This window comes from Echeneis naucrates, chromosome 22, assembly GCF_900963305.1.
Source record: "Echeneis naucrates chromosome 22, fEcheNa1.1, whole genome shotgun sequence".
Classification (NCBI taxonomy): Eukaryota; Metazoa; Chordata; class Actinopteri; order Carangiformes; family Echeneidae; genus Echeneis; species Echeneis naucrates.
In genome coordinates, this window is record NC_042532.1 from 18326660 (window position 1) to 18353505 (window position 26846).

General features: G+C 41.7%; 3 protein-coding genes across 5 annotated transcripts in view; 2 read left to right on the plus strand and 1 right to left on the minus strand.

Annotated features, from left to right (window-relative positions):
* Positions 1–531: 531 nt before the first annotated feature.
* On the minus strand, positions 532–3366 carry ttc9 (tetratricopeptide repeat domain 9). The gene is made up of 3 exons (XM_029493416.1): positions 2584–3366; positions 2072–2254; positions 532–821 (listed from the first exon to the last, which is right to left on the minus strand). Exons 1-3 carry the CDS (start codon positions 3089–3091, stop codon positions 739–741), a joined length of 774 nt encoding a protein of 257 aa, XP_029349276.1. The 5' UTR covers positions 3092–3366; the 3' UTR covers positions 532–738.
* A 2221-nt stretch (positions 3367–5587) lies between these two features.
* Positions 5588–8219, plus strand: med6 (mediator complex subunit 6). The gene is made up of 8 exons (XM_029493417.1): positions 5588–5633; positions 6034–6193; positions 6331–6422; positions 6603–6685; positions 6763–6871; positions 7084–7199; positions 7292–7319; positions 7476–8219. Exons 1-8 carry the CDS (start codon positions 5612–5614, stop codon positions 7604–7606), a joined length of 741 nt encoding a protein of 246 aa, XP_029349277.1. The 5' UTR covers positions 5588–5611; the 3' UTR covers positions 7607–8219.
* Positions 8220–9554: 1335 nt separating this feature from the next.
* The window catches only part of pcnx1 (pecanex 1), a 29949-nt gene continuing 12657 nt past the window's right edge, over positions 9555–26846 (plus strand). Inside the window, exons 1-11 of one of the 3 annotated variants that reach the window (XM_029493367.1) lie at positions 9555–9713; positions 11360–11574; positions 13673–13778; positions 15178–15214; positions 15939–16004; positions 16107–17822; positions 19752–19881; positions 21937–22130; positions 23725–23815; positions 24862–24919; positions 25529–25761. In XM_029493367.1, coding sequence (XP_029349227.1) covers positions 9561–9713; positions 11360–11574; positions 13673–13778; positions 15178–15214; positions 15939–16004; positions 16107–17822; positions 19752–19881; positions 21937–22130; positions 23725–23815; positions 24862–24919; positions 25529–25761 — 2999 coding nt within the window. In that variant the 5' untranslated portion in view covers positions 9555–9560. The remainder of the gene's footprint in view (positions 9714–11359; positions 11575–13672; positions 13779–15177; positions 15215–15938; positions 16005–16106; positions 17823–19751; positions 19882–21936; positions 22131–23724; positions 23816–24861; positions 24920–25528; positions 25762–26846) is intronic. The other 2 variants (XM_029493368.1, XM_029493369.1) reach the window with 2 other exon arrangements.

Consider the following 26846-nt stretch of genomic DNA (forward strand, 5'->3'; position numbering starts at 1 on the left):
GTAAACATACAGTATTTGTTGATACAGTAAATGCTATGAGTGAAGTGCAATAATAAACACAAGTAGCTTGCCACTCCATAATATTTTCTTGTGATTTCTATAAAGTAGCCTATTTACATTTTGTGATATGTCTCTTAATTTCATACTGCAGTTAGCAACCATTTAGCAGTTAGCTCCTCATGTCCAACCACACATCTTTTTAAAATAGAAACCTTCTTAGTGAAAGCACCTTTTTATAAGATATAGTTGAAAGTATGAAAAAAAAAAATCTTTTTTTTAGCACTTTCAAAATGAAATAATGGTGACACAAGTGTAGGACGGTTGTTACTCACTTGCTCTGTGCCATTCAAAAGACATGTTGTGCGAGGGCAGGTGCTAATTTACCGTCACACTCGCCTGCTGACATGCTGGACTCACCCTGTGGATGTTGTTCCTCCCGTCGTTGGCCTGTATGTGCAATGTTTGGACTGGCAGTGCAGTTTGTAATGGTTAAAACATACTCAGGATTGATTCATACTAAATAAGTTAGCCGTCTTGGGAACAGAAACTCAATATCTGGTACAATTTTTTTTTCTTTTTTTTTTTTTTTTTTAAATGCTTCAAGCACATAACGGGGAAGCTCAATCACAGAACTGGCAACCAGATGCTGTGCAAAGCAAAAGCAAACATAACATCGCTCGACACCAAGACCTCTGACTCGTGACCTTAAGATCTGGGTGAGACCTTTATGACGGGGGCTTATGTCGCCTCTTTCTTTTCCCTTTGGGCATTCCGGCGAATCTTCATCTCTGTCAGCTGGATGTAGCGGATGACATTGGTGTCTGGAAAACAAAGCCAGGAAAAAGCTGATTTATTTCCTGCTCTGAAAGGAAATGGTACATAAATCTTCCACTGAAACTGAACTAAGAGTGACAGAGCAAAGTGGATACTGGGAATAATTTTTGGAAATTTTTTTTTTTTTTTTCAGCGACTCAACAGAACAAACATGTTTTTCTTTCCATATGGAGCATTGTGTACTTTTTTTTTTTTTAGCTAATCTAAGTGGATTTTGAAACGCTCTTACAGGACTGACAAACAAAGAAATCTACAGTTTTTGTACATTTATGTGACAACAGCAAAGCACTCATTGCAAAAAGATGAATCGTTTTTCCAGTTGAAGAGAATTGTGGGATATAATCCAAATTTGAATGAGCCTCAAATTTTAAATAATTTACATCTCAGACATTGTTTTTATTTAATCAAAGGCAAAACAATGAATGTGACAAGCATAGTTTGTCTCTGTGATTACTATAATTCCCAAAATGAGGCCTTGCGACCACAAAGGGTCCCTGAGGGGTTTCTAACGGTTCCTCTGCAACAACAGAATAAGATACGAAAGGCATTGTGTTACAAGTATTGGATTGTCACGGCTGAAATCCTCGTATCAGGTGTGTTATCTAGCTATGCAAAGGAAAATCGATTAGGAATTGACAGGTTCGATATTCCCAGAGCTTGTGTGACTGGTTCGTTGCTTTAGCTCAGGCTGAAACGTCTCATCAGCTACTGGATGGATTGTCATGACATTCAGTGCAGATATTATTGATTGACAGAAAGCAAACTAGCTACTGACTCTGCGTGTGCCCTCACCTTTAACCTTGCAGTAAAATCTGAAAATATAATTTGATTAGTGTCAGTTTTGTATGGACATTCATGATTATGTAATCTTGGATGGATTACCATGTAACTTCACTGCCATATTAATGTTCTTAAAACATAACCCCCGACTTTTCACATCATCCAGTCAATGTTTTGGATTATCCAATTATCCCCATTTTTTGGGATTTGTAATACTCATGCTATTCCCATCAGCCTCTGCTGTACTCTTGAGTCTTGGAATATTTAACAAGGTCTGAAACATTGTACCTGCTTAACATCGATGTGCTTGCAGCATCATTGTGAGCGTGTTAGCTGTAAATATAAGTTACATTTTCAAGTATCAACAGGCTGCACAGACAGACCGGATCCAAGTCTGTGGGCAGACTGATAATAGTGAAGGGAAGCAGTCAGTGCTGTGAGGTGTGTGGGTCCTGACCTGACGGCTCCTGTTTGTGCGACTCCTTCAGGTAGTGCAGGGCCTTCTGGAAGTCTCCTAGGTGGTAGTAGGCCACTCCGGATCGGTACAGAGCTTTGAAGTTCTTTCCCTCCTTGTGTAGCACTTTCAGACAGTATTCCTTCACACGCTCATAGTTCACCAGCTCCATTTGCAGAAGACAGGCTGGATTTGGGGGTAAAAGGGCAAGTGAGAGGAAGAAGTTAGTGATAACATATTTGGATGTCATCACAAAGCAGAAGCACTACAGAGTGTCCTGTCAGCAAGCTACTGTGGATTCTTTGGTAAAATAATGATTCATTTGCCATGGGGTGAACAAATAGCATCTACATGAAGTGAATATCAAAGAAAGTGAGGGGGATAGTGGGGTAAGCCTGAGAATGACTCATACTCTTTATGAATCATTCATGAGCTCGGAGTATTCCCAGAATCTTTCCCTGCTGAAAGGAGAACAGATAAGTGTGTGTGTGTGTGTGTGAGAGGAACCTGTTTACCGGCCAAGCTGTTGTAACACTCCAGCTCTGCGTTCTCCATGGCCCCCTTCTGCTCATCTGTCAGCGTGGTGGACTTGCTGAGGGTCGGCAGGAGGGAGGACGGGGACTTGGAGCTGGTGTCCGGGTCCCCCAGCACCCTGCACAGCCCCTTGATCTCCAGCAGAGCGCGGTGGTACTTGCCGATGGCCTCTCGGTACTTCTTGTCCTTGTAGCACTGGGTGCCCTGGCTCTTGAAGTCCAGCGCCCGCCTCACGACGTCGGCCGGCTCGTTGTGGGATGGCTGCTTCCACATCGACCCACCATGATGCCTCTGCTGCTGGATCTGCTGCTGCTGGTATCTGGCATCTCTGGTCCGGCTGCTGCTGCTGCTGCTGCTGCTGCTGCTGTTGTTGGGAGGCTGAGCGCACTGATGGTGCTTCGGGGAGCCGCCGCCGCCACCGCCGCCGCCGCCGCCGCCGTCGGTGAGGCTGCCCCTGCCGCCGTCGTGCCCAGCCTTCATCACGCTCATCTCGATGCTGCTTTATTCCTGCTGCCCCTGACGGCCGGCTGTAAATTAGCTGGGAAACGGAGATCCCCCGTCGCCTTCCCTCCCTCCTCACTGCATCCTCCGTGATCGCGTCGCTGCTACGTCTCCTCTGTGCGCAAACCCTGCGCGGTGCGCGCTCCTCCGCCTCAGCCTGTCCCCGTGTTCCCCCCTCCGACCAGCCGATTGGTCCCGTGGAGGTGATCCGGCAGGAAGAGCAGGAGGTTTGATATCATTATCTGTTTCTTTGGAGATAATTTCATCATCCATTTGTTGGCAAATCTTCTCCTGTTTAAAAAGATGTTTTTGTTTGTTTTATTGTTTTGTCTTATTTACCAAAGGGAATTAAAGTCAGGAATTTTGTTTTACAAAAGTCTTATTTTTCAGTGTATTGTGTTTGCATTATTATTATTATTATTTTTTTTTTTTTACTGTAGGTAGAAAACCTTTATCAAACTGAGGATTGGAGGTCATTTTGTCAGATTTGTCTTCCGTTTAATTCTCCTTAAATGAAACAGAATAAAACTCGTTTGCAGTAAGCACAGCCCTGTGAACATCAACCGCCTCCTTCCTCTGAAATATTCCTGTCAGTGTTGCTCATATCACAGATTGGAGGAATGCAGCCATGTCTGCTCAGATGGATCAGATAGCCTCGATCATCTGCTCACTGCGCAGCCACTTTGGGCAGCCTCGTGGCGGGCTATGATGTCAGCCACACCGGGGTTTCTGCCAGGTGATGGTGGGGGGGCGGCAGGTGATCAGCTGATGAATGAGGTCGTCCCCTTTGCTCAAGAGTTTTTGGTTGTGTATGTGTGTGTGTACATGTGTGCAAGGTTGTGTATCCTCCAAAGATCCATCTGCTCTGTCACACTGTGGATTCAGCTGTCTGGGTGTGTCTCTGGAATTTCAGCTGCTGATCAAAAATAAAGCCCACGAACATGAAAAGATATTCAGTATGATTGGTTGCACTATTAATGTTCAATAAATCACTGCCTTTATTTGGGGTCAAGGTAATTATTTGTGTTCAAGGAGGATGGAGTGAGACGTGTCAGAATTCAAGTGGTTTGAAATAAAAGAGAAAACCTAATATTGCCTCATTGGGTTAAAAATAAACACATCATTTAGATTTATTGTGACATTCTGAATCAAAGTGTGGTTGTGTGTGTAGATTATGAATACATGATGACGGATGCATACTCTCCCACTTAAGCAAAAGTACTTGGATTAAAAAAAAAACACGAACTTTTACCAAAAGAACTAATCCCACATGATTCATAGGCTCAAGAGCATTGAGCATTGGTCCCGTTCTGTGTCCTCAGCTCATTCTCTGTTTGTCTTTTAGCTGAACTGGACCCTTCCCTCTTTTTTACCTTTGTTGCTGAGTGAGTTTAAGTCATTATATTTCCTTTAATTAGTTATATATGATTTCACATTACATAAACGTCAGAATATACTTATTTTGATCAACATTCTTAGTAATTCAAAATATAGTGTGGTAAAATTTGACCTGCATGTTGGTTTTCTTTCCTTTGTAGAAGCATACTCACACCGCATTGACTGCAAATAAAAGATTAAATACCTTCAAAATCAACTTGCTGACTGCTTGTTTTTCACAGTCAAGTGCAGTGTAATCCTAAAACATATGCATGTGTGGAAAACTACAAAGCTTTGATGGCACTGCATGTTCATTTTAAAGTTTACTTGCTAAATTTAATAAAGTCCCTTTTAGGCTTCAATAGTGATCTCAGTATTCATCATTTTAGTTTAGTTTTCTGCACCAGGTGATTTGAGAATGAACGTACAATATTATATTCATCACTTGTTGAATTAAAGTAAAAGACAACAATGAATGGGCATCTGAGGCCATAAAATGAGGGCTTCAAATCTCAAACTTGATATCCAGTTTATAATCTGACTGAGAATGTATATTGCAGCTCTGTATTTTTTTCTATTCCCCTGGACTTCATGTCTGCAGCAAAACTCATCAAAAGACATAATCTCCTTGCCCAGACTCGTCCAGACAAGTCTTTCCCAGAGTCTTGTGAGTAACAGGAATAAAGAAATGCAAAACCAAAATACCTGTGAGATTGCTGGAGGCCAGTAAAGCAGGAAGGCCTGGGGAGGGAACAATGCCTTCCTGCGGTTGTTTGTGCCAACACTGCTTTAAATATGGATGACGAGGAGCAACATGGCCACAGTCCACCAGTCCTCATTTGATGCAAATCTTTTGTACCAATACTTGAAGTTTCATTTCACATGTATTTCAAATAATTACAAAGTAGACAGGAGTTCATCACAATTCATCGTTATTATTTAGAGGACAAAATGGAAAATACACGAATTCACTTACAGTCCATCACCGTAAAGAACCATGTAATATCGGGAGGGGTCAAAAATAACAGCAGCACCCCTTGTTTTAATAAACTCCTCTCCATGCAGACGTCATCAAAACACGACCTGCAGCAACGTGATGGCGTCATCTGTGTGCGACCCCTTGTTGACATCATGTCGACGGTGGATTTCAGAGGTAACTGAAGGAGGGCTTTATTTGTTAAGCTTTTGTTTTTCTCTGCTTATTTTTTTCAAGCTTTTAATTATTAAACGAGTCAAAACGACATCTTGTTATACTTAAAGCCTTGATTAATGAGCTGCTGTGAAAGCTCGGTGTTGGCTGCTAACTTGGAAGCTAACGATTAGCATTCCCTTCTGCTTTGTTAAATTAAAGTTATGGCCACTGATTGTAATCTCACTATTACTTGCAGAAGGATAAATTATTTCATTACAATTGTACCTGGTTTTCTGACTGCTGCGATTGAAGCTACAATTTTTAAAACACAGCTGGGCATTGACATATGAGTCCATAAATTCTGTTAAACCGACGGACTGACGCCCAGGAAACTGACACATATTTTTCCTTGAATTTGTAGACAACCTTCTGGGGATATCCTGGGTGGACAGCGGCTGGGTGCCGATTCTTAATCCTGGAAATGTTTTGGACTACTTCTCTGAGAGAAGCAACCCTTTCTATGACCGAACCTGCAATAATGAGGTGGTGAAGATGCAGCGGCTCACTCTGGAGCATCTGAAGTAAGATCAACACAGACTGTTTGTAATAGCTGGACAACAATCAGAACACACATGAAACTCAGCGTGACAAATACTGAACACCATGAGGCTCAATTATGAAATTTAAAGTGATAATATTGTTCCTCTCCCATTCCCAGTCAGATGGTGGGAGTGGAGTACATTCTTCTTCATGCTCAGGAGCCAATCCTCTACATAATCCGTAAACAGCAGAGGCAGTCACCAACACAAGGTGAGCAAAAGGAAATTTACTCCAAAGTATGTTCTAAAGATGAGTATTGATGAAATATGTTCTGCTTTGTCATTAACTAGCTGTATAAATATGGTCAAGGGTTTTGTATCATTTTGTAAAATTATGCAATTGCAATCAAGGCTCTATTTGAAGATCTCATTTTAAACTCTACTTCTCCAGTGGTACCTATGGCTGATTACTACATCATAGCAGGAGTGGTATATCAGGCCCCGGACTTGGGAACAGTGATCAGCTCCAGAGCGGTGAGGATTTATTTCAAAGGGTCTTCATAGGGGAGTCTAGTGTGCAGGATTGATAAAGTTTATTCCATCTATTTTAGCTTTCTGCTGTCCATGGAATCCAGTCAGCATTTGATGAGGCCATGTCATATTGCCGCTACCACCCATCCAAAGGATACTGGTGGCACTTCAAGGACCAAGAGGAGAGAGGTTAGCTTTCAGCAATTCATTAGTTAACAGTTAACAGGTCAGATATTTAGTTAGTGGTAATATTAGCTGTGGAGTAGTTCCTGGAACAACATAACACATATATAAAATCACTAAATGGAGTAAGAAGAGTTGTGATGTTATGATGCTTCAAATAACACAAATTCTCCTCCAAAGTATTTGAAAATGCTGATGCAAAAAATTGTTTATGATAGAAAAAGCCAAGCCAAAGTCAAAGAAGAAAGAGGAACCAAGTTCATTGTTTCAGAGGCACCGTGTGGACACACTACTTCTGGATCTCAGGTCAAAATTTCCACCAACTTTTTACCAGGTATAGTTACACAGCCATTAAGGTGGAATCAGCACTCTGTCCTATTGATTTATATTGTCAATGGAGCCATTAAATATCTCCTATCTTTTCAGCCAAAGCCTGGTGAGAAGCCTATTCCAGGTATGTGGGTTTTTTACATCTTTGCATTATATTCAGATCTTAAAGATGCAAGATAAATGGGGGCGGTGAGGGGACATCAGTTCCGTACTTATTACAGAAGTCCGAAGTCCACAAATTCAATGAGCTCTCCTTTATTCATATGTTCTTGTATTGTAGTTGAGGTGAAAAAGGAGCCTGAACCTCCAGCGGAAACTGTTAAACAAGAGGAGAGGGAACCAGCCACAAAGTCCTCGGCTCCAGTGCCACCAAGCAAACCTCCTCCTGAGAAGAGAGCAAGGCTACAGTGACAGATGTACATCTCATACTCTGCACAGATGGAGCAATGCAGTGAAATGTCCAACATCCCAAAGTGGAAAACAGTTCAAGACTCTGACTGGTTCTGTTCCGCTTCCAAAACTGCAAGATGGTCTGCCACTCTGCTCATTTGCTCAGTTTACAGGATGCTAAGAAGGAACTGGCACGAAAAGTTCCAGTTGCTGGCTTCAGTGCCAGGACTACTTTTACACTGTAACATTAGTCTTGTACACCTGATAGGTTTGGTGTTGGGAACATTTCAGACAAGTGTACCTCAAATAGGGGTTAACAGTTCGATGTCAGCAGGCATCTCACAGCACGTGAGTTTGGTTTTTTTTTTTTTTTGATGATAAGCTGACATCAGCATCAGTATCAGCGTACTGTTGACATCATCTTAATGTTTGTTCTTTTTAGTGACTTCACACAATGCTTTAATTCCTAGTCTGCTTCACACAGGATGTGTCATAGTGCATCATCGTATGTGAAAAGTAAAAAGCTTTCTGGGACATTTACCGCTCTCTGATTTCACTCTCAGATCACTTTGATTTGTTTTTGAAAGAAATACTCTGCTTTCTTGTGTTTTGTATTAAAATGTATTAGCTATTGTATCCTGTGTTTAATTGGGGACAGTTATAGGTGTTGTTTGATAAATTTTTCCTGTTAAAAAAACACTCATCCTTATTCCCATCGACAACTCATGACTGACGCATTTATATACATGCTGTAGTGTGAGATGATATGACTCGAAAGGCATTTATTGATCCACCGGTGTTGATGCATACAGTGCGAGAGGATCCACATCTCTGAAGCTCCTTTTGAAATCTTGTATGACCTGGTTTACAGCAGGAGATAAAAGTACTAGGTTAATTACCTGCTGCTGCTCATCTTATATGTTGGTGTTTACTCCACCAAACATATTGAACAGCTGCAGTTGCTGGTTCCTTTAAAATCAGACATTTTACATCAAAGCTTCCCATTTCTTATTTTTCCAGGAGTTTCCTGGAAAAATTAAATGTTTTATTCTATGGTACAGTATTTATCAGACCCTTGGATACAACTTGATCAAAAGTGAATATAAAAATTAGATCATCAGCCTACAGCAGAATTAGAATGAACTTTTATCCTTTATATAATATTCATTCAACACTTTATTTTCTATTATTGCAGAATATTTTCACTGAGGAGGGATGTGTCATCATACACGAGAAAACAAAACCAAAAAAAATAATATTTCTTTAATTACCTCTATCACTGCCACTTTAATCTGTTTTTAAAAGAAATACTCCGCTTTCTTCTGGTGTTATTTAGTAGTTTTGAAACCTCTATTAGTCGCGAAGGAGGATTAGAGGATCAACTTTCACCCTTGAAGGTTTAAGCCATATTTAATGTTCTTAATGGAAAAAGTGGGTGATTAAAAGAAAGGGAGCTTTCATCAGCAGGTGTCGCCATTTGTTCACAAAGACTCATGCCACTTTGTGTATATGTTTTTTTTTTTTTTCCCATCACCATTTGTCTGACGTGTTCGTGTCAAACATGCACAGTCACTGTCACTGAGGATCCATGCATTTATTTCCACCGCAGAGGGGGGCAGCGGCCATGCGTGTCACCCAGCGGCAGCATCCGTCCATGGCCGCCTGCCCCGCCGAAGCCACGAAGAAGAACTCTCTCGCAGGGCGTGGTGGGATAGGAGTCTCCTCTGCTGGAGGACCGGAGAGCGGAGCCCCAGCTGGCCGGCTGGCTGCGAGGAGAGAAGATGGCTGCAGAGGGGACTCCCAGGCCAGCGTCTGAAAACAGTCCGCCGTTCGGCATGATCCGAGACCGCTAGCCGGCTTGTCACCCCTCGGTTGTTCCGTGGGTCGGTTCCGCCCGGATTCGTCGGAGGAGGAGGAGGAGGAGGAGGAGGAAGGAGGGGGGTGGTGGTGGTGGTGGTGGAGGAAAGAAACCAACATGGGGTCGCAGACTCTCCAGATCCTGAGGCAGGGAGTCTGGGCTTCAGTCACAGGCGGCTGGTACTACGACCCCGACCAGAACACCTTCGTCAACGCTTTCCATCTCTACATCTGGCTCTTTCTGCTATGCTTCCCCTTCACGCTGTACATGGTGAGCAACTGCCGCTACCCCACGGCACCTCTCCCCCCCCCCCCCCCCCCACTACCCCCCTTTAATATGATTTCTTTATTCTTTTATTTTCATTTTAATTCGTCGCTAACAGTTTTTCCAACAACGTTAAGTTACCCAAACCGGACCGAGTGACCGTTAGGTTAGCCGGATCCTAACGGTCGGTCTCCGTCTATTAACTGGAAAGGTGGACCGTGTAACGTCTTTTTTCTTTTTTAAGTGACTGAAAATCACAACCACGCTAAAATATCCAACAATATCTGGGTTTATTATCAGATGAACCCTTTATTTATTTATTTATTTATTTATTTATTTACATTTATTTTCTTTCTGCACGCTCGCCTCAGGTTGTAGAAGACCTTTTATTAAACGCCTCCCCTTTTAAGTCCACCATCCACCGACTGGATGGGACCGTTGAGGCGCTTTTGTTCGTGTTCGGTGTCGATCACGGCGGCAGGCTGACAGGAGGAGGCTGTCATCGGCTGAATTTCATCCCCCCTTCCCCCTGTCATCTGCCAGCTGTGACCGGGAAGAGCTCGGCTAACGGAGGATGGACCAGCAGAGATCCTGGTTCCTCACAAGGGGGCTTTGTTTGTTTTTGCCACAGCCTGTGTTTACTTTTGCAACCTACCCCCCCCCCCCAAATAAAATTTAATAAAATATATATATATGTATATAAATAAATAAAAAGTAGGGGGCTTCAGCACACTATGAGCTGATTGTCACATGATTGCAACACTTCATCCAGATGGAGCTACAGAGCAGGTTCAGATGTCGGTGTGTGATATCAGTTTAGTTTATTTATTTTTTCCAGTGAAAAGGATCTTGTGTCAGGAAATGGCTGTTCAGCTCAGCATCATAACTTCTATATTGAGGAGGCTGATGTTTCATATCGGTTTGTGGTTTCCGTTCTATTTCTGTAGTGGAAATATGTTGGTCAGGTCTGTGGTTTATTATTTAGCCACAGGTTTGACTGGTGCTGCTGTTTTAAAATAGCTGCAGACAGATGCGGGGAAGGGAGGAGGAGGAGGAGGAGGAGGGTGGGGGTGTTTAAAGGACTGCAGAGGTGATGCTGGTGCTCACCTGTTTGTTGACCTTGTGGTGAACATACAGGTGGCTGCTGATCGCCTGCCCGACTGGCGAATTGGACATGACAACTGAGTGGCTCACATTTTAAAGCACTCCCAGTGTGTGCTGTTAATAATCTGTGTAGTGGGTCCTAAAATGTATTTTGAGCTGTGCTTGCATGTTGGCTCACAGAGTTCACAGATTACAGTCCAGTTAACACAAGGCCAGCAGTTAATGATTTTTTTTTTTTATTGATTCATCATCTGGTTATAAACAATTTACTGTTCCTTTTTGAAATCTGAAACTGTATGGCTTTGTTTACAAATATATGTATATATAATTTCTCCTAATTTAAGCCTTCCTGTGTCAGTTTTAAGAGGAGCAATTTTGTGTTATAATAATATTACAGTATTGCCTTTTGGTTCTAGAAATGTGCAAAGAAATGAAAATAAATATAAAGAGTGAAGGGGGAAAGGTCAGAGAAACACATGCTATAGCTCAATTAAAATATCCAGAACAAATTCATTTTCGTCTCTTCTCGTCTCTTTCTCTAATCCCAGGCCTTGCCACCAACCATGGTGATAGTGGGAATCTACTGTGGTGTAATCGCTGCCATGTTTCTGCTGCTAAAGACGGTGAATTACCGCCTCCACCATGCCCTGGATGAGGGGGAGGTGGTGGAGCACCAGGCCAAGGAGAGTCAAGGCACCAGAGGTGGTACAGATGGGGCTAATGACGGAGGTGTCACCCGCAGGGAGGACAGCAACGGCCCAGGGTAAGGTCAGGTCTTCCACAGCCTGATTGTGGATTAGATATCTTAGAGATGTAGGACAGAGCGACTCCCTGAGTGTGACGGAGCTGCTCAGATGATGAAGCAGACAAAGTATTTCTTTAAAGACTATGTTGGAGCATGATGTAGTGGGTAGAGTATGTCATGCTTCCTGGTCAGTGATCACATGGAGCGTGGTTGTGGAATAAAGTCATTTAAAAGTGACGTAATATGGAAATTAGTTCAAAGGCCTATCCGTCTCATGGTGACGCAGGAAAAGACATTGGCTCACATAATACATTGATTGCTTTTAAAGCTATTAGAGAGGTCTGTAAGTCACAGCCAACTTTGACAGCAGAAGTAATGATGGAAAAGTTTAGTCAGATTTTTATATTTGCAGCTTTTTGCTTCTATGTGAAGCAGGTATCATTAGTAAAATTAAATGACACATGATTTGTTAATTCTGTGGCCTGCAGGAGTGTTTTGTCAAGCTTTGCTTTAAAACACAGTACAAGATTCTGTCACGTGGGGTTCTCTTGTAAGCAAAGAAAAGCACAGTTGACATTCATTCTGTGTTTCCTTTAGGCAAAACAAATACATTTCCTTCCCAATAAAACATTTGCTGGCCCATTGCTGTTTCTTGGTGTGTTACCACCACCTGTGTTAATTTACTGTGGTGCTAAACCCTTGGCAGGAACATATATATAGCATCACCCACGCGCTTATGCACAATAACAAACAAACTGGGAGCCCACTCACAGCGTCATGGCTCCAGGGCACTGCTGGTGGTTAAAAAAAAAAGTTTTATTATCACTATATTATAATACTTTTATCAACAAAGTGAGCTTGTTAGCCGCACTTGCAAACTCAGAAAATTTAATGGCCTTACTTGTCATCTCACAGGCTCTTTTATAGGAGCGATGACTCTTTGTTTCTATGGTATAAATTACATTTAAACAGTATGAATGTAAATGTTAAGTTTGCTTATCAGCTAATTTGCACCAGTAATAATCAGACTTAAAATGGTTTGACAAAACTAATCTATGAGGTTGCCTGTTTTTTAATTAAACTCATATTGTTCTTAATGCACAAAGTTCAAATTGCAATCCATTTATTATAAAAGACAAGGATATTGACAGTGAAATATGGAGCTTATTAGCACCTTAATTAGGGTACTCAATGACCTCATTCTTGTAATAATGTTTTGTAGCTTCACTGTTTCCTTTTTCATTTAACAAAATGAAACAATATGAAATAAAAGCGTTAAATTAGCATAAAATGACAAATATCGAGCGCAAAACAGTGTAACACCCCCAACTCTACATGCCAGTCTCTTGTCTTAATATGGAGATTTTGCTTTCATTCAAAAGGAGTGACAGCCTGAAAGGTTCAAGCATTTTACTGCCCATGATTTGAAGACGTGACTCATATTCACATTCCAGTGGGAATGCTTAGCGGGACGCGGAGAAAGGGGAAAGACAACGAGAAAAATGAGAGCTCCCGACCACAGCAGCAGTCACAGCTTTGCCCACACATCTGGAGTTACATTCCAGGTTGTTTGAGTTTACAGTAGAGCAGACAAGCTGAGCTGAAGTTGATGAAGGTGTTTTTTTTTTTTTTTTTTTTTGCAGCACCGCCTACTCATTTTCTCTCGCTTGTCCTTTTTTCCAGTCTCCGTTCATCTGTGCTACGTGTTGTAGTTCATTATTTGGAGTGTTTGTGTTGTGGTTTGACCTGATATGGAGCCTTTTTGGCATATGGAAATGATTTATAGACAATCCCTGGCAAGTTATTTGTTTCAACATACCAACTGGTTAAACAAGCATGTCTGGAGCTAAATATAGGCTTGGAGAAAATCTTTTAGGATGCTTTCATTTTGGTTTTGCTCTTTCTTGAGTTTCAAGCCCCATTTAAAGGATGTAGAATAGTGACCCGTTAATAAAAACCCCGTATCAAATCAGTTTAGCTGATTTAAGGGAAGCAGATAATGTGACATGTAACAGAGCAGGCACATTTTGCTCTTTACCATCCATTCAGATTTAAGTGTCCTATGCCTGTGCCAGTAGCACAAGTGTGTGTGTGTGTTTTTTGTGTGTCTGTCCAGGGACCCTGGAGGGGGTATTGAGATGGCAGACTTCATCAGGCAAGAGACTCCGCCAGTGGACTGCAGTTCCAGGAACTCCTATATTGGGATGGAGTCGAACCAGCAGGTAAGCAGAGCACTGGTTTGCTGCATGCTGCATACCGCACTGGGCTGAATATAACATGACCCTGATTACAAGACCCACCCCAGGCAAATATACAGGTCAACCTAAACATAACTTCAATTAAAATAAAGTACAACAAACGCACCAAACTATTAGCATTCTAGTGTTTATAGTTCTATTCACTAATCTGAGGCAGAATCAACATTAGCCAGCTCTTTGGTGTGTTAACCGAAGATTTAGATAAAGAGAGACAGAGCAAGGATGAGTGTTGACATTTATTTCTTGCCGTAAATGAATGTTCGTCTGTCCATGTATTGGTTAGTTTCCTGTCAAACAGTACATCTCCATCAAAAGTGAGGTCCTGTAATGTTTAGGCTTGTACCTTGTGAGTGTGCATCCAAAAGTGCTCTCTGCCTTAAGGCACTCTGAATTTTCCTTTAAACTAAATAAAAGTCATGATTTACACTGAGGGTTACGCCCCAAAACACATTGGGTATACACTTGAGATCTAATAAATGAGTTAGTTGAGTGTACTTCCTTCCCCCTAAGAGTTTTGCAAAGCTGATTTTCTTTGTTGGAACCCAGCATTGTTTACATGCATGTCTGTCAGCAAGCATTTTCCTTCCTCTTTTACTTTATTGGTGCATACCTTCTTCTTTTTTTTTTCTTATCAGAAGCATTACTCCACCTGTTGATACCTTTCATATAGGCCTGTAATGACTGGTCAACAGTGAATTATTGCTATTGCTATTTTTCAAAAATATGTTTGTTCAGAACATTTGATATAGGACAAAAAAGGGTTTACTGTACATGCACTTTAGTCCATAATAATGATGATGAAAGTTGTTTCTGAAATTCAACTGGGAACATTGTTTAATCTTCGTACAAACAAGCATCACGCCCTGAGCTCTGACAGTTGTGAAACCTCCCTTTTGAGTTTCACAGGCTTTGTATTAACTGTAACATGAATGAAAATGAAAATATGGAATAAAGGTCCATATTTAAAATTATTAGACTTTTGTAATTGCTGCACTAGAGGAAGGAGATGTGTCTGTGTGATTAAATTTTAAATGATCCTCACAGAGCTCCCTGTCAGCAGATATCACCTTTTAATATTCAAAGTTATTTAGCTGTTTTTATCCTCTGCGATATATTTAACCTCTGGATCCCCACGGGTGCAGCGTCTTTGTACTTTGTACAAAGCCAGCATGCTCTGATCAGCTGCTATCAAAGGAAGGGAGCAAAACTTTTCTCTGTGATGACATTGAGTAGGCGCTGGCTGATTGTAACACCACACAAGGTGTCTTTTTCTTTATGTTTTCTTTGAAGATCACACACCTTGTCAGTTTGCCTTTTTTTTCTAATCCCTTAAGGATAAATAACTTGACTTTCCCTTCTTCAGATTGCGTCCACCCATGGAAGAGCAACAGTTGCTGAAGGTAACTATGATGCTCTGCTATCTTGTCAAATCATTGTTCTCTGTGAATCCATGTATGTAAGAGTGAAATGAGCCATTGCAGGTTCATTACGCATGGTGGGTTCTCTATTTTTGGATTCACCACATCGCTGACAATGATCAGCCAGGCTGCCCAGGAAACGTAGTCTGACTCAGCACTACCATGACCTCGACCATCTCCCCAAGATCAGACAGATTTAGACAGACACTGCAGAGTTCTCCAGGAGCTCTTTATTGGGACCATAAATGAACTTGTAACTTTGTTTTGGTTCCATTGTAACAAGTGTTAGAGTGAGGCCCTTGTGTCATCTAAATAATTCAGTGAGTCTCTTCAATGCCATTCTAATTAGCTTACAGTCGTGATGACAGGAAATGGTCTGAACTGGGACAGGTGATCAGCTTTCTAATCTTCCTGTTATTAGGTTCCATGTATTCAAGACGGCACCTCAAAAACTCCCAGGAAGTACGATCACGCTTCCAGAATTACAGGATTTGAGAAACAACTGGCAGCCAATTACCTATGGTTTTTGAGATATTGAACTAAGGCTGCATATTAGAGTTAGTATTCCTTGAGAGATGGTAAGACTGTCTGTTTCTTTAGCCTCTGTAGGGACCAGTATGTGTGTGGTCACGGTTAGTCATTGTGAATATATTAATAATTGATTGAACCCAGTCATCTCGTAACTGCTTTCTTCCCATCTTTGCAGGAGATGTGGGAAAAACCTCAGACGACATCAGTTTGACTCTTGTTGAGAGCTGCAGCCATGATCATGGTAAACATGTATAACATTCACATATAAACAAAGCACTTTTGCATTAGTGACTGGGACATCTGAGCACTGTTCTCATGGCTTGATCTCTTGGTGTTCATTTAGATCTGCTGTCAGACACGAAGATGTACTGCCTTGTTCCCAATGACTCCTTCGCCTCCTTGCAGCCATCAACCTCTTTGTGTCTTTCAGAGCTGTCCAGGGAGCCTGCTGATATCTGTAACACTGCTGCTTATCACTTCAGCTTGTCACATTCATCCTGTGACACAGAAGTGACCACTCATGCATCCACGCAATCTCAGACCTTTAGGAAGGAGCTCCGTTCTCGGGGCCTGCCACGGACCTCTAGCTCAGCGGGTTCGGCTTTCCCGGACCCATGTCTACCAGACTTTGCTCTCTACCCTCCACCCAGAAGAGGTGGCCTTGACCCTGTGTGTGAGCTGGAGACTACCCGACCACACAGGGTGTGTGACAGAGACGGGGCTGAGCGGCTGTACCAGCAGGACCAAGCTGTGCCATCCACCTCTGGAATAGAGGGTTACAGGCATAAAGAACAGCGCAGAGTTGCCCGCTCAGCCTCAAGGGAGGCAGGGGAAGGTAGCTCAGGATTGTACCAAGTGGAGGTGGGTGGTGGTGGGAAAGGCACTGGTGGAGGAGGAAAGTCCCACTGTGGCGAGCGCAGTGCTGATAGCCTGAGGAGCCTGAGTACTCGCAGTAGTGGCTCCACTGAGAGCTACTGCAGTGGTACAGACAGGGACACTAACAGCACTGTTAGCAGCTTTCACAGTGAGCAGACCAGCTCTACACATGTGGAGAGCCTGCTGTCGCTTTCAGGGGATGAACGTGTGCGGAACAGAGGAGACCCTGGTTCTGCTCCTGCAGATAGCAGGACTACAAGCCTCGGCAGTGTTAGCTCTCGATGTCTCGCCAACCTTCCATCCAGGGAGGCCAATAAGAACCCTCATGCCAATGAGCTGACTGCAAAACAAACTGCTGATGCACCGTCCTCTGCAACCCAAGAGATGGTAGAACCTGGTAGGTGTCAGGAAGAGCCTGGTATCAGGACCAGTGCCGATGGCTCAACAGATGTAGCTGCCGCAGAGCAGGAGCAGGTAAAAGTTGACGTTCAACCAAAGTCAGCCAACATTGTTCACAGGACTTCTTCCCTGTCAACAGGGCGCAGTGGACGTCGGCGGACTGGCAAGAAAAGGGCAAGTAGTTTTGATGCCAGTCGTCATCGGGACTATGTGTCTTTACGCGGTGTGGCCAAACCTTGTAGTGCTGTGTTTACTGGGGGTGGTGAGGAGGACTCCAGTGATCAGAGTGAACTCAGCTGTGCCTCCAGTCTCCACTCCACCCACCACCTAAGTACAGACAGCTCATCCAGTACCACATCCCGCTCCTGCCACTCACCAGAGGGCCGCTACAGGGCCCTGAAAGCAAAGCACACTGCAGCCTCCTCTTCCTCCACAGTTAAAGTTGTGGCAGGATCCGAGGCAGGAGTTCGAACGGGGGGGAAGCGGCGCAACTCTCGTCGTACCCCCAGCACCGGCAGTGCCAAAACGCATGCCAGAGTGTTGAGTTTGGACAGTGGCACGGCTGCTTGCCTTAATGATCCCAGCCGGCTTGGAGCTCCAGCTGGGCCTCGGCCCCTCACCACCTCCAAATCGGACCTGGAAGCCAAAGAAGGGGAAGTCCTCGATGCGGCATCCCTGCTGGGTCGGGCCTCCCAACTGGAGTCGGTGACCCGTTCTAGAAACAGTTTGCCCAACCAGGGAGCCTTCACTGAGCCTCAGGATGCCACTGCTGCTTCCCTGCGGGGTAGGTCCTACACACAGCACTCTAATGTACTGCATACTGAATTATGTCTGTTTTATTGTTAGTATTTGATGAGGACTAGTCCACCTTTCCTATTTCATATAGTGACATGAATTACAATCATCACTTGATGATACATTCACTCTATTTTGTGAATTATCAACAGAATCGTATTGTATTATTTTGGTCCCTGATAAAGTACAAGCACTTTCATCAGTTTGTTTTTCAGAGACTAAGTAATGCTTTGGATGTGTATTGAATGCACATTTACTGGAAACAATAGATAACCCTCTCTTTAGTTGTTAGCTGCTTTGTGGTCTTGCAGCAGCATAATGACAAAATGAAGGCAGTTTTGGGTATTTCTCCAGACATATGACTTTCTTCATTACTCTGTGTGTGGGTGTGGGTGTGTGTGTGTGTGTGTGTGTGTGTAAGAGAGACAGTGACAGTTGTCTGCCTGGCTCATTCAGTGTAACCATGGTGAGTTTCCATGGAGTGACAACCCTTAGTCAAGCACAGTGTTCCCTGTGTAAATCACTATTAGCATGATGGCACACTGTGTGCTTTGTGCTGAGGTTAGGAAAGCAGCAGCTCCCTTATTAGTGTCATACATAATGAGAGTAATAGACATTCCCTCCCCCACACTCTTCAAATTTGCAGGCTAATATGCTTTCTTTTGACTGAGATCTTGTCTGTCTTGGTTCTTGCTGTTTGGCTTCTTTGTGTTGTGAACCTTTTTGGTGATCATTGAGTGTATACTTTTTTTGGTTATTTGGTGTCAAAAGTGGGATATGCTTTATGATATGACTGTCCAGAAATGCCCCGTAATTAGTAATTTCTTGTCTTTGGATGTCTGCTGTCTCACTGGATTGTCTTTATTCATTTCTTTATTAATCCAAGACTGAGACAGGGAGGTCAAACATTCACAGAAACCTAACATTACATAACTTGGTTGAAAGCAAGTTAACTTTAAGTCTCACTGGAGTTTTTTGGTGGCATTTGTCAGAATGTTTGTTTAGGGGTGTTGACTTATTCCTGGAAGGTTACATATTTTTTGATTGAATAATTAGCACATTCTCTGTTTAAAAAAAACTTTCCAAAATTAATCGCCCTTTTTAAGGGGTTTGACTTGTTGAGACATAAAGTGTGGCTAATGCTAGGTTAATTTATCTTTTGCCAATAATGCCAATTCGTGCCGCTCCTAGCATGCACTTCCCATGCTTTCATTTTGCTTTTCCTACAGTGAGACTATGCAAGACCATCCACTTGTGACCACAAGTCACAAAGATGTTATGATAATGCTAAAATGTGGTATAACAGAAGTAAAGAAGAGTCACAAAGTCGGTATTCAGTAATAGCATGTGTGCAGAAAAATTTTATTTCTCTGTCCCAAACGTTGTGTCTTGCCACAAGGGGGTGGAGGTGATGGTCACCTGGGGTATTTACGATACCCATACCTTATGATGTGACAAATGCTAATTCTTCAGGGCAGCATGGACCCTTCAGCTAGGTGAGGATCTGGCTGGACCATTGCTAGCTGGTTAGCAAGATAACTTTGCATGCTACCTTTGTAACAGCGGAGATGGTCACATGCAATGAATAAGGAGAGGGAGAGCTGAGAGTGAAATCAAGGATGTTGTGCCACATATCTCAAACAGAGAGCCACTCCTATGCCATCACTCACTTTGTCACTCACATTGTAATGGGTAACTAATTTTGAAATTCTTGCTTTAATTTTGGAATAAAATCTTCAATCTTCAAGTCATCTGAAGATCAGGCAGCACTGAGTTTGCCACTGTAGTTGCTTTGCTTTTGAAAGGTAGCTAAACTCCAGCACGATATGGACATGAAATCCCACTAGTGTCCACATGAAGCTCTCAAACAAAGGAAATTTCCAGTCTGACTGGCCAATGATATCTCTCACCATAACAGCCCCAGGGAGCGAGGAGACAGTCATATTTCGGCGTGAGCGTAGCACGTTTCGTCGGCAGGCAGTGAGGCGGCGACACAACGCAGGGAGTAACCCCACCCCACCCACTTCTCTGATTGGATCTCCTCTCAGGTACGGCGTGCATGGAGCAGGGCGGCAGTTCTGTCATTGTGTTGCCTGCTATGAGCATGTTACCAGGTGATGCTCTTTCCTGCATCTTCTGCTCTGTGACATCAAGCAAGACATCATCTTTGGATGGGTGTCTCCTCTCTGCACATGATGCCATTGGTCCTCCTCTTTCTCAACACCTCTCTTTTCATCTTCTTATCATGCCAACTAACCTTTTTGATATTACAAAATTTGGGCACAGATCAAAGACTGGACACCCCACAAACTCAAAAGCACAAGGTCTGACTAATCTGCTTGGTTTGAATACTGTCTCCTCAGAGCTGTGCATGATTTGTTCAGTAATACAGACATCCAGTTGTATCACATTGTCTTGTCTGTTTTAGTGACCTAACTAATAGGTGAAATGAAAATTATATTAATCTTTTTAAAAATTAGATGTTCAAGTTCACATTCTTCCCCTCAGGAATTTACAGTTTCATTTGTTATGAACTGTGATAGTCCATAGCTGCTCTTAACTACATTTTAGAGCCCATGAATGACCATTCCTCCTGTCTTTGTAATGTTTTGCTAAAGCTACACTGCATTACTTAGTGTATTGCAAAATTGGTAGTGTCTCCAGCACTGTTACAAGTCCTTTCTCTACCTTTAATTCAGCTGTATCTTTGGTAAACAAAGTCCTCTTTGAAAAGAGCTTTGTTTAAATCTTTATTATCCAAGATAACGCTGACATATGACTGACTACTGCACTGCAGAGGTCTCTAAGAGACCTGTCAGCCCTGTGATTGTACTCTGACCATGACACAACTGGGAAGCCACGGCAAACAGCATATGTTTCCCTTCCTGTGAATTTCGGAAGGACAAGCATAAAACTCCTCAGCGTTACCTCAGAAACATGCTGTTTGTGCTGTAAATAAATACATCAAGCTAACAGTTTATGTTCCACTGGGCTTATCCTGTGGATTCCTCTATTCTGATTCCTGTTTCCTCGCAGGTCGCTATAACTCATCCAGTTCTGTTGCACAACTGCCAATGGCTATTCATCTTCTGCCAAGGCTCTGCGTTTCCCTGGCATGTATCTCACAAGGTCACATTTCTAAATGCTGAGGCTCAAAAAATGTTAAGTAAAGAAAACAAACACAAAGCCTGCCAAGGAAGGGTCAATAAACTTTCAAAATGTTAAAATGCTCCCTTTTTCCCCAGTCATTCCCTCTGTCCCCTCACTCCTTCGACCTCTTTAGTGGTGTCCTTTTCTCAAGTAGTTTCTCAGTGTTATGACTCCCATCATTTTAAGGAGGAATAGCTCTGTGTAACAATTTTTATACAATTCCTCTGAAATCACTGATCCAGTAATGAATTTATCAGCATCACTGAGGGTTACCACAATCTAAAAGGGGGTAGATTTTCCTTTCAACAGATTTTAGTGAAAAGGATGAAGCGCAAAGTCACTTTTGCGTCACCTTAGATTTCTTTATAAATTTTAGAAGTGCTTCTTATACATTTTACGTACAGGTGTCACAGATCTCTTTCATCTCTGTTGTGATCATGGAGGTCTCTGCAGCACAGAACGAGCAGTTTAATGTAGAACATAAAAACAAAATTGATTGAAAATGGTTATGTCTTGTAGAAAAAATTTAATTCTTTCTCAATTTAGCCTTTAGCCTCTAAAACAGGTCTAAAATATGTGGTCTGGGTTAAATGTAATGATTTTAAGCAAGATGGTGATTATTACAATCAAACAGCATGATGTTAATCAACTGTAAGCGACAAGATTGTAAATTTGTCTTGAAGTCACACAGAAATGACCAATAATGTGGAAAATTATGCCATTACAGCTCAATAATTAATAATTAAAGAGACTAAGAATTTGCCTCACCTTTGTCTATTTGCCCCTGACCTCCACTATGGTAACCAGCATATGCATCACACCACTACTGTGGTAGTACCTGTTTCATTTCCCTTTCATTGTGGTGATGCTGTATATCAGCTATACGTCGAACCTTCTCCTAAGTGGCCACCACTACTTCTCATTTCCTTCCATTCTCCCTTCTCCTCCAACAGTCTTCAGGAGGCTCTCAACCAGGCCTCCCAGCCTTCTACTTCCCAGGTGAAAAGTCAGCCATCCAGAACCCCATCCCAGGTGACCGTGCTGAGTGCAAGCACCTCCCTGCTGGCCAGGAATGGAAGCACACATCTGGAGGGTTCTCAGGACAAGGCCTCCACAGTTGGCGCTACCAGCTTGCAGGATGACTTCGGTAGGGAGCGCACAAAGAGAGCAGAGATGCTTAGATAGAGGAGTTTCTTATGGTGGTGTTCTACACTGGTTCTCTGATAGCAGGTGGATCCACATGGCAGATGTGAATGTGTTATTATATGACTTGTTTTGGCTGTGCTGACCTGGTTTCATATTCTCCGGAGAGAAAATAGCTTCTGTGGTTTTGACGGTTTGGGATTTGCTTGAGGAGCACCGGTCAGAGATATGACTGTTGCAGTCAGTCATAGCAGAGCACTATTATCCGCGGTCGGTGGACTGTCATAATCAGTTAAAGCTGAACACGATTATCCACGCTCCATTTATCTGTCTGTGATGCTGTGTCTGTAGCCAATACTTGACCTCACTAAGATGTGGATGTTGAGTGCTCACAGCGTTCGTACGCCCAGTCATGACACCAGAGTGTTACTGATTGCTGTTGATGCATTAACAATATTGTTTCTTGCTGAAATCAGTAAGTCAACTGACAAGATGATGTGTGGAGGAAAAAAAAAGAACTACAGATTTTGTTGCACCTGTGTGGCATCCTGCCACTAAATCAGGATAAATGAATTACTTCTCTACCCCTAATTTGACCAGGAGCAAATTGTTGGTCGTCTGAGTGTGTGAACACTAATAATTCTTGTCTATCTTTTTGTTCATGTGACAATTAGAGCTTGGCTCTACTGAACACCTTGCGGACTGCATAAATCATCTAAGCAAAATGTTATGCTTTGTTGCTCTCTGGAGATTTCCTCACAGGACACACAGTACAATGGACTATGCTTTGTCAGATGTCCTTAGACGTATAGACTAGCTCTTTCTAATTCAAAGTTCTCAAAGTTAATTTATATTGCTCAAACCTCACTAGCAGCAAAAATAAGGGAGTAAACCTTCAATTCTTGAACTGAAAACAATAGGAAAATGTACCAAAATTTGAAACAGACTGCTTGGATATGTTTACTGTGCATTTCTTCTTTGTTACATCAGACATATTTTTTGGTCTTACTTGGCAGTGCAAAATGTTCTGTCCTGTTTAAGCAACAAATTTTTTTCCTCCTTTTTTTTTTTTTTTTTTTTATAAGGACACTATCAAGAACACAAACAATATTAAGAGTTTAGATTTTAATCAAGGCTACATTAACCTGAGCAAGAATGGTGTTACAACAGAAACTTCACCTCCCTATATCCTCCTTGACTGTCAGGAAAGTGAAGAATTTTAGGAAATCGAGAGATGAATCATACACACCTTTTTTTTTTTTTTTGCATTATAGTGCATTATAATTTATAACATACTTTCATATTTCATCACAACATAAAGTGGAAGAGATCTCCGCTAAACCAGAAGTCACACAATGATGAAAAATATGTCACTCCTTTACAAGACAAGCAGCAAATGACTAACTTGCTTATAGTCTCTTTGGGATGGGGCACATTCACTCAAAAATTTATTTAGTTCAGGTGAACAGGAATACTGCCAAAGCTGTGCAATTCCCTGTCTGTAAACATGTAGTGAAATGAAGTTATTCCCTCAGACAAAGACACAAGACAACACTGGACTCACTGTACTTCTCTCCTTTTTGTTTGTTTTTCTCCAGGAAAAACTCCCTCCTTGTATGAGGCTGGTGGATGTGACATGTCGCTGGTCAACTTTGAACCTGCAACCAGACGAGCCTCCAATAACATATGGTTAGTGTCGAACTGATCATTTCAGATGGGGAAAGTACACCTCCTGATCATGCTAGGAGCTTGTTTCACAACTCTGCTCCTCTGCAAATAAAGTGAAAGTTTCATATCGTTCTTGACATTGCTCGGAAACAGATAATCTAATTTTGTGGTCATGGGTGTCCAATTGCAAGAGTGGAGAATTACAGTCAGTATCTAGTCAGCCATGTGTCGTCATTACAGAAGCATGTCGGGCATGTCCGGTAATGCATTAGAAATATTTCAAAATATATAGGTTACATACACTGTTAATTAGCTGGGTGACTATTTATTTACATCAGTTGAATCTTTTAGATGGACTCAGTTTTTGCATCTTATAAACAACAGTTAACTGTCTCTTCTATTTACTGAAGGTCCTTTTTTTAATGATTCCTCTGCACCCTGTGAAGCAACACAAGGATCTGTGTTTTGGCCCTTTGTATTTGGCATATTGACTTCATCAATATGACTGCAATAAATAGGTGATTATTTGACTTATTGAGATGGACGAAATGAAACTGCTATTGTGTAAATAATTGATTGTCTTATTTCAAGACAAACAAAGATTGAGTAGCTCCAGCTTCTGTTCTTGTGATCATTTGATTACTGTTGGTTACAACTAACTTGAAGAAACTAGATCAGAGTAATGAAAGTGACTTCTGTTAAATTCTGTCTAAAATCATGTTATCAATGCAGATGACTTGATCAACAGTGATTATTTTTAAATGTGCTCTATAACTAGCTCAAGACATAACAATTTTTTACATCTTTTGTGTTGCATACTTTGCTCATCTTAACTTTGTCAGTTTTCCATTTGCTCTTGTGTGTGACACAAGTGAGACATGGCCTTTTTACAGGCCTCCAGTTTAAGAAAAAACAAACCAAACCTAACTCATCCATTCCAAAGGGGAAAAAAGAGCCTATTGACTATTTAGTTTGAGGTCACTGGGAAATGAATCCTGATTTGATACAGTAAGTGCAGCAGATGCTTTTCTTTCATCAGTGTTCTCATTTTGTCTAATGCCCTGCAGGGACACTGACTCCCACCTCTCCAGTTCTACCTCAGTTCGCTTCTATCCTCATGACCTGGTGAGTACTCAAACAGTGAGCTGCTGTTATTGTAAGTGTGTGCACATGTGCACAGAGAAGACACACGACTCACAGACAAAAGCAGTGGACATACAGAGACAAAAAAAAAAACCCAACATAATTTAAATCCTGCATGTCTGCTTTACACTTGTGCGTTGTATTATTTTCAGCATTAATGTTTGTCAGTTTGATCAATTGTGTGGTTGTCAGCTGTTGTCCCAGTCTAATTTTGCTTAACCATCTTTTTGAGACCAAACACAAATCATATTACACGAGTTGTCAAGTCACTCCATTCTAATTTAAAAAACTATTTATTAAATTTCAAAATCTTTATATTCTGAACACCATACAACCAAAATATAATTAATAATTTTTAGATAATACACATTTTTGCAAGGAGTATCTAGATGGCTTGAAGTGGGTTGGTAGTCATCCAGTCTTTATTCTGCTTAACAGCTAAAATCAAACCTTTTTATATATATTTTTTTTTATTTATTATTATTATTTTTTTTGTTATTTACTCTTTGTTTATAGCTCTGTTTCAATATTTATGTCTTATTGTGATTGATCAAAAGATAGTAAAAATAAGTTTGACTGATCGCGGTACAGATCTCCCTCCCTCAGATCCGTCTGAACCGACTGCTAACTATCGACCCAGAGCTGCTGGAGCAGCAGGATGGAGATCTGAGCCCAGAGCTCCAGGATGCACCGCTGGCCCAAGAGGACCCTGTAGCCACCTCGGCTGCTAGCAAGGCCAGGCAGTACTACCGCTTGTGGCTTCTCCCTTACATGTGGGTTGGCCTTCATTTTGACCGACTCACACTGCTAGCACTGTTTGACAGGTAAGACTGGAAGCCGCCATCATCATCATCTGGGTGGGAGGTAATGGTTTCAATTAGCCTTCCTCCTCTATTATAAAAGTTCAAATATGATGAAGATGTAACTACATTCCTGTAATAAGAAACATTTTAGGAAAGATAGGTTTTTAAAAGTGATTTAAGGTCTGCAGTTAATTTTCGACAGAACAGTTTTAATTAAATTCTCCGCAGCACAGCATTTGCTATTTATTTAATCAGGTCATTCGCACTGAAATCAAATGGCTAAAATGGCTGCAGCACAGAAACAAAAAGTACAAACCAGAAAAATACACCTAGAGCAACAAATTATTTGCTAATATATAGCATTAATAAATTGCACTTAAAGCCGATGAAGCTATACAGATCACTTAAATGCCATCATCTCACTGCAGGCTATTCAGTAAAGACGTGGATGGGATAATGTTGGCTTTTGTATCCACATCTGTCTCAGCTATAAAACCTTTGATAGCATTTAAGATTTAACAGAAATAATTAATGTAATTGTTTTGTCTCTCCTGTGTGTGTATTTGAAACTTAAACAGCCCAAAATCCAGCTTGATGCATGTGAATGAAAGTCGGGGTAATGACAAATGAGTTTTCATCAGTGTTAATCTCCTGTGGAATACCACACAGTTCTATCATAGGCCCCTTTTAGAGGACAAGGTGTCACTTTTCTGCAATAATAGCATCACAGATTTTGGCTACACTTTGAGAACACCTACATAATATTAGCCAAATATTAAATACTATATATTAAATACTAATAGGAGAAAAGTTAGTAATTTTTCATTGTAGTTCAACATTTAATGCAACATTCAAAACAGATCAACCCTGTTTTTAGTTCTATTGCAATATTAAAATCCTTCCTCTTATTAAGGGTGTCTGAAACCCTGTTGTTATCTCTTCAAGACTTGATTATAGTAATTGTCTTTTGTGGGAGTCAGTCACTGAGTTAGCCTCGTCTCAACTGTGGCTCATTCAAAATGCAGCTGCAAAGCTACTTACTGGCACCAAGAAGAAACTGTAGAGAAAGAGAGGATTGATTTTAAGATTCTTTTTCATGATGCCAA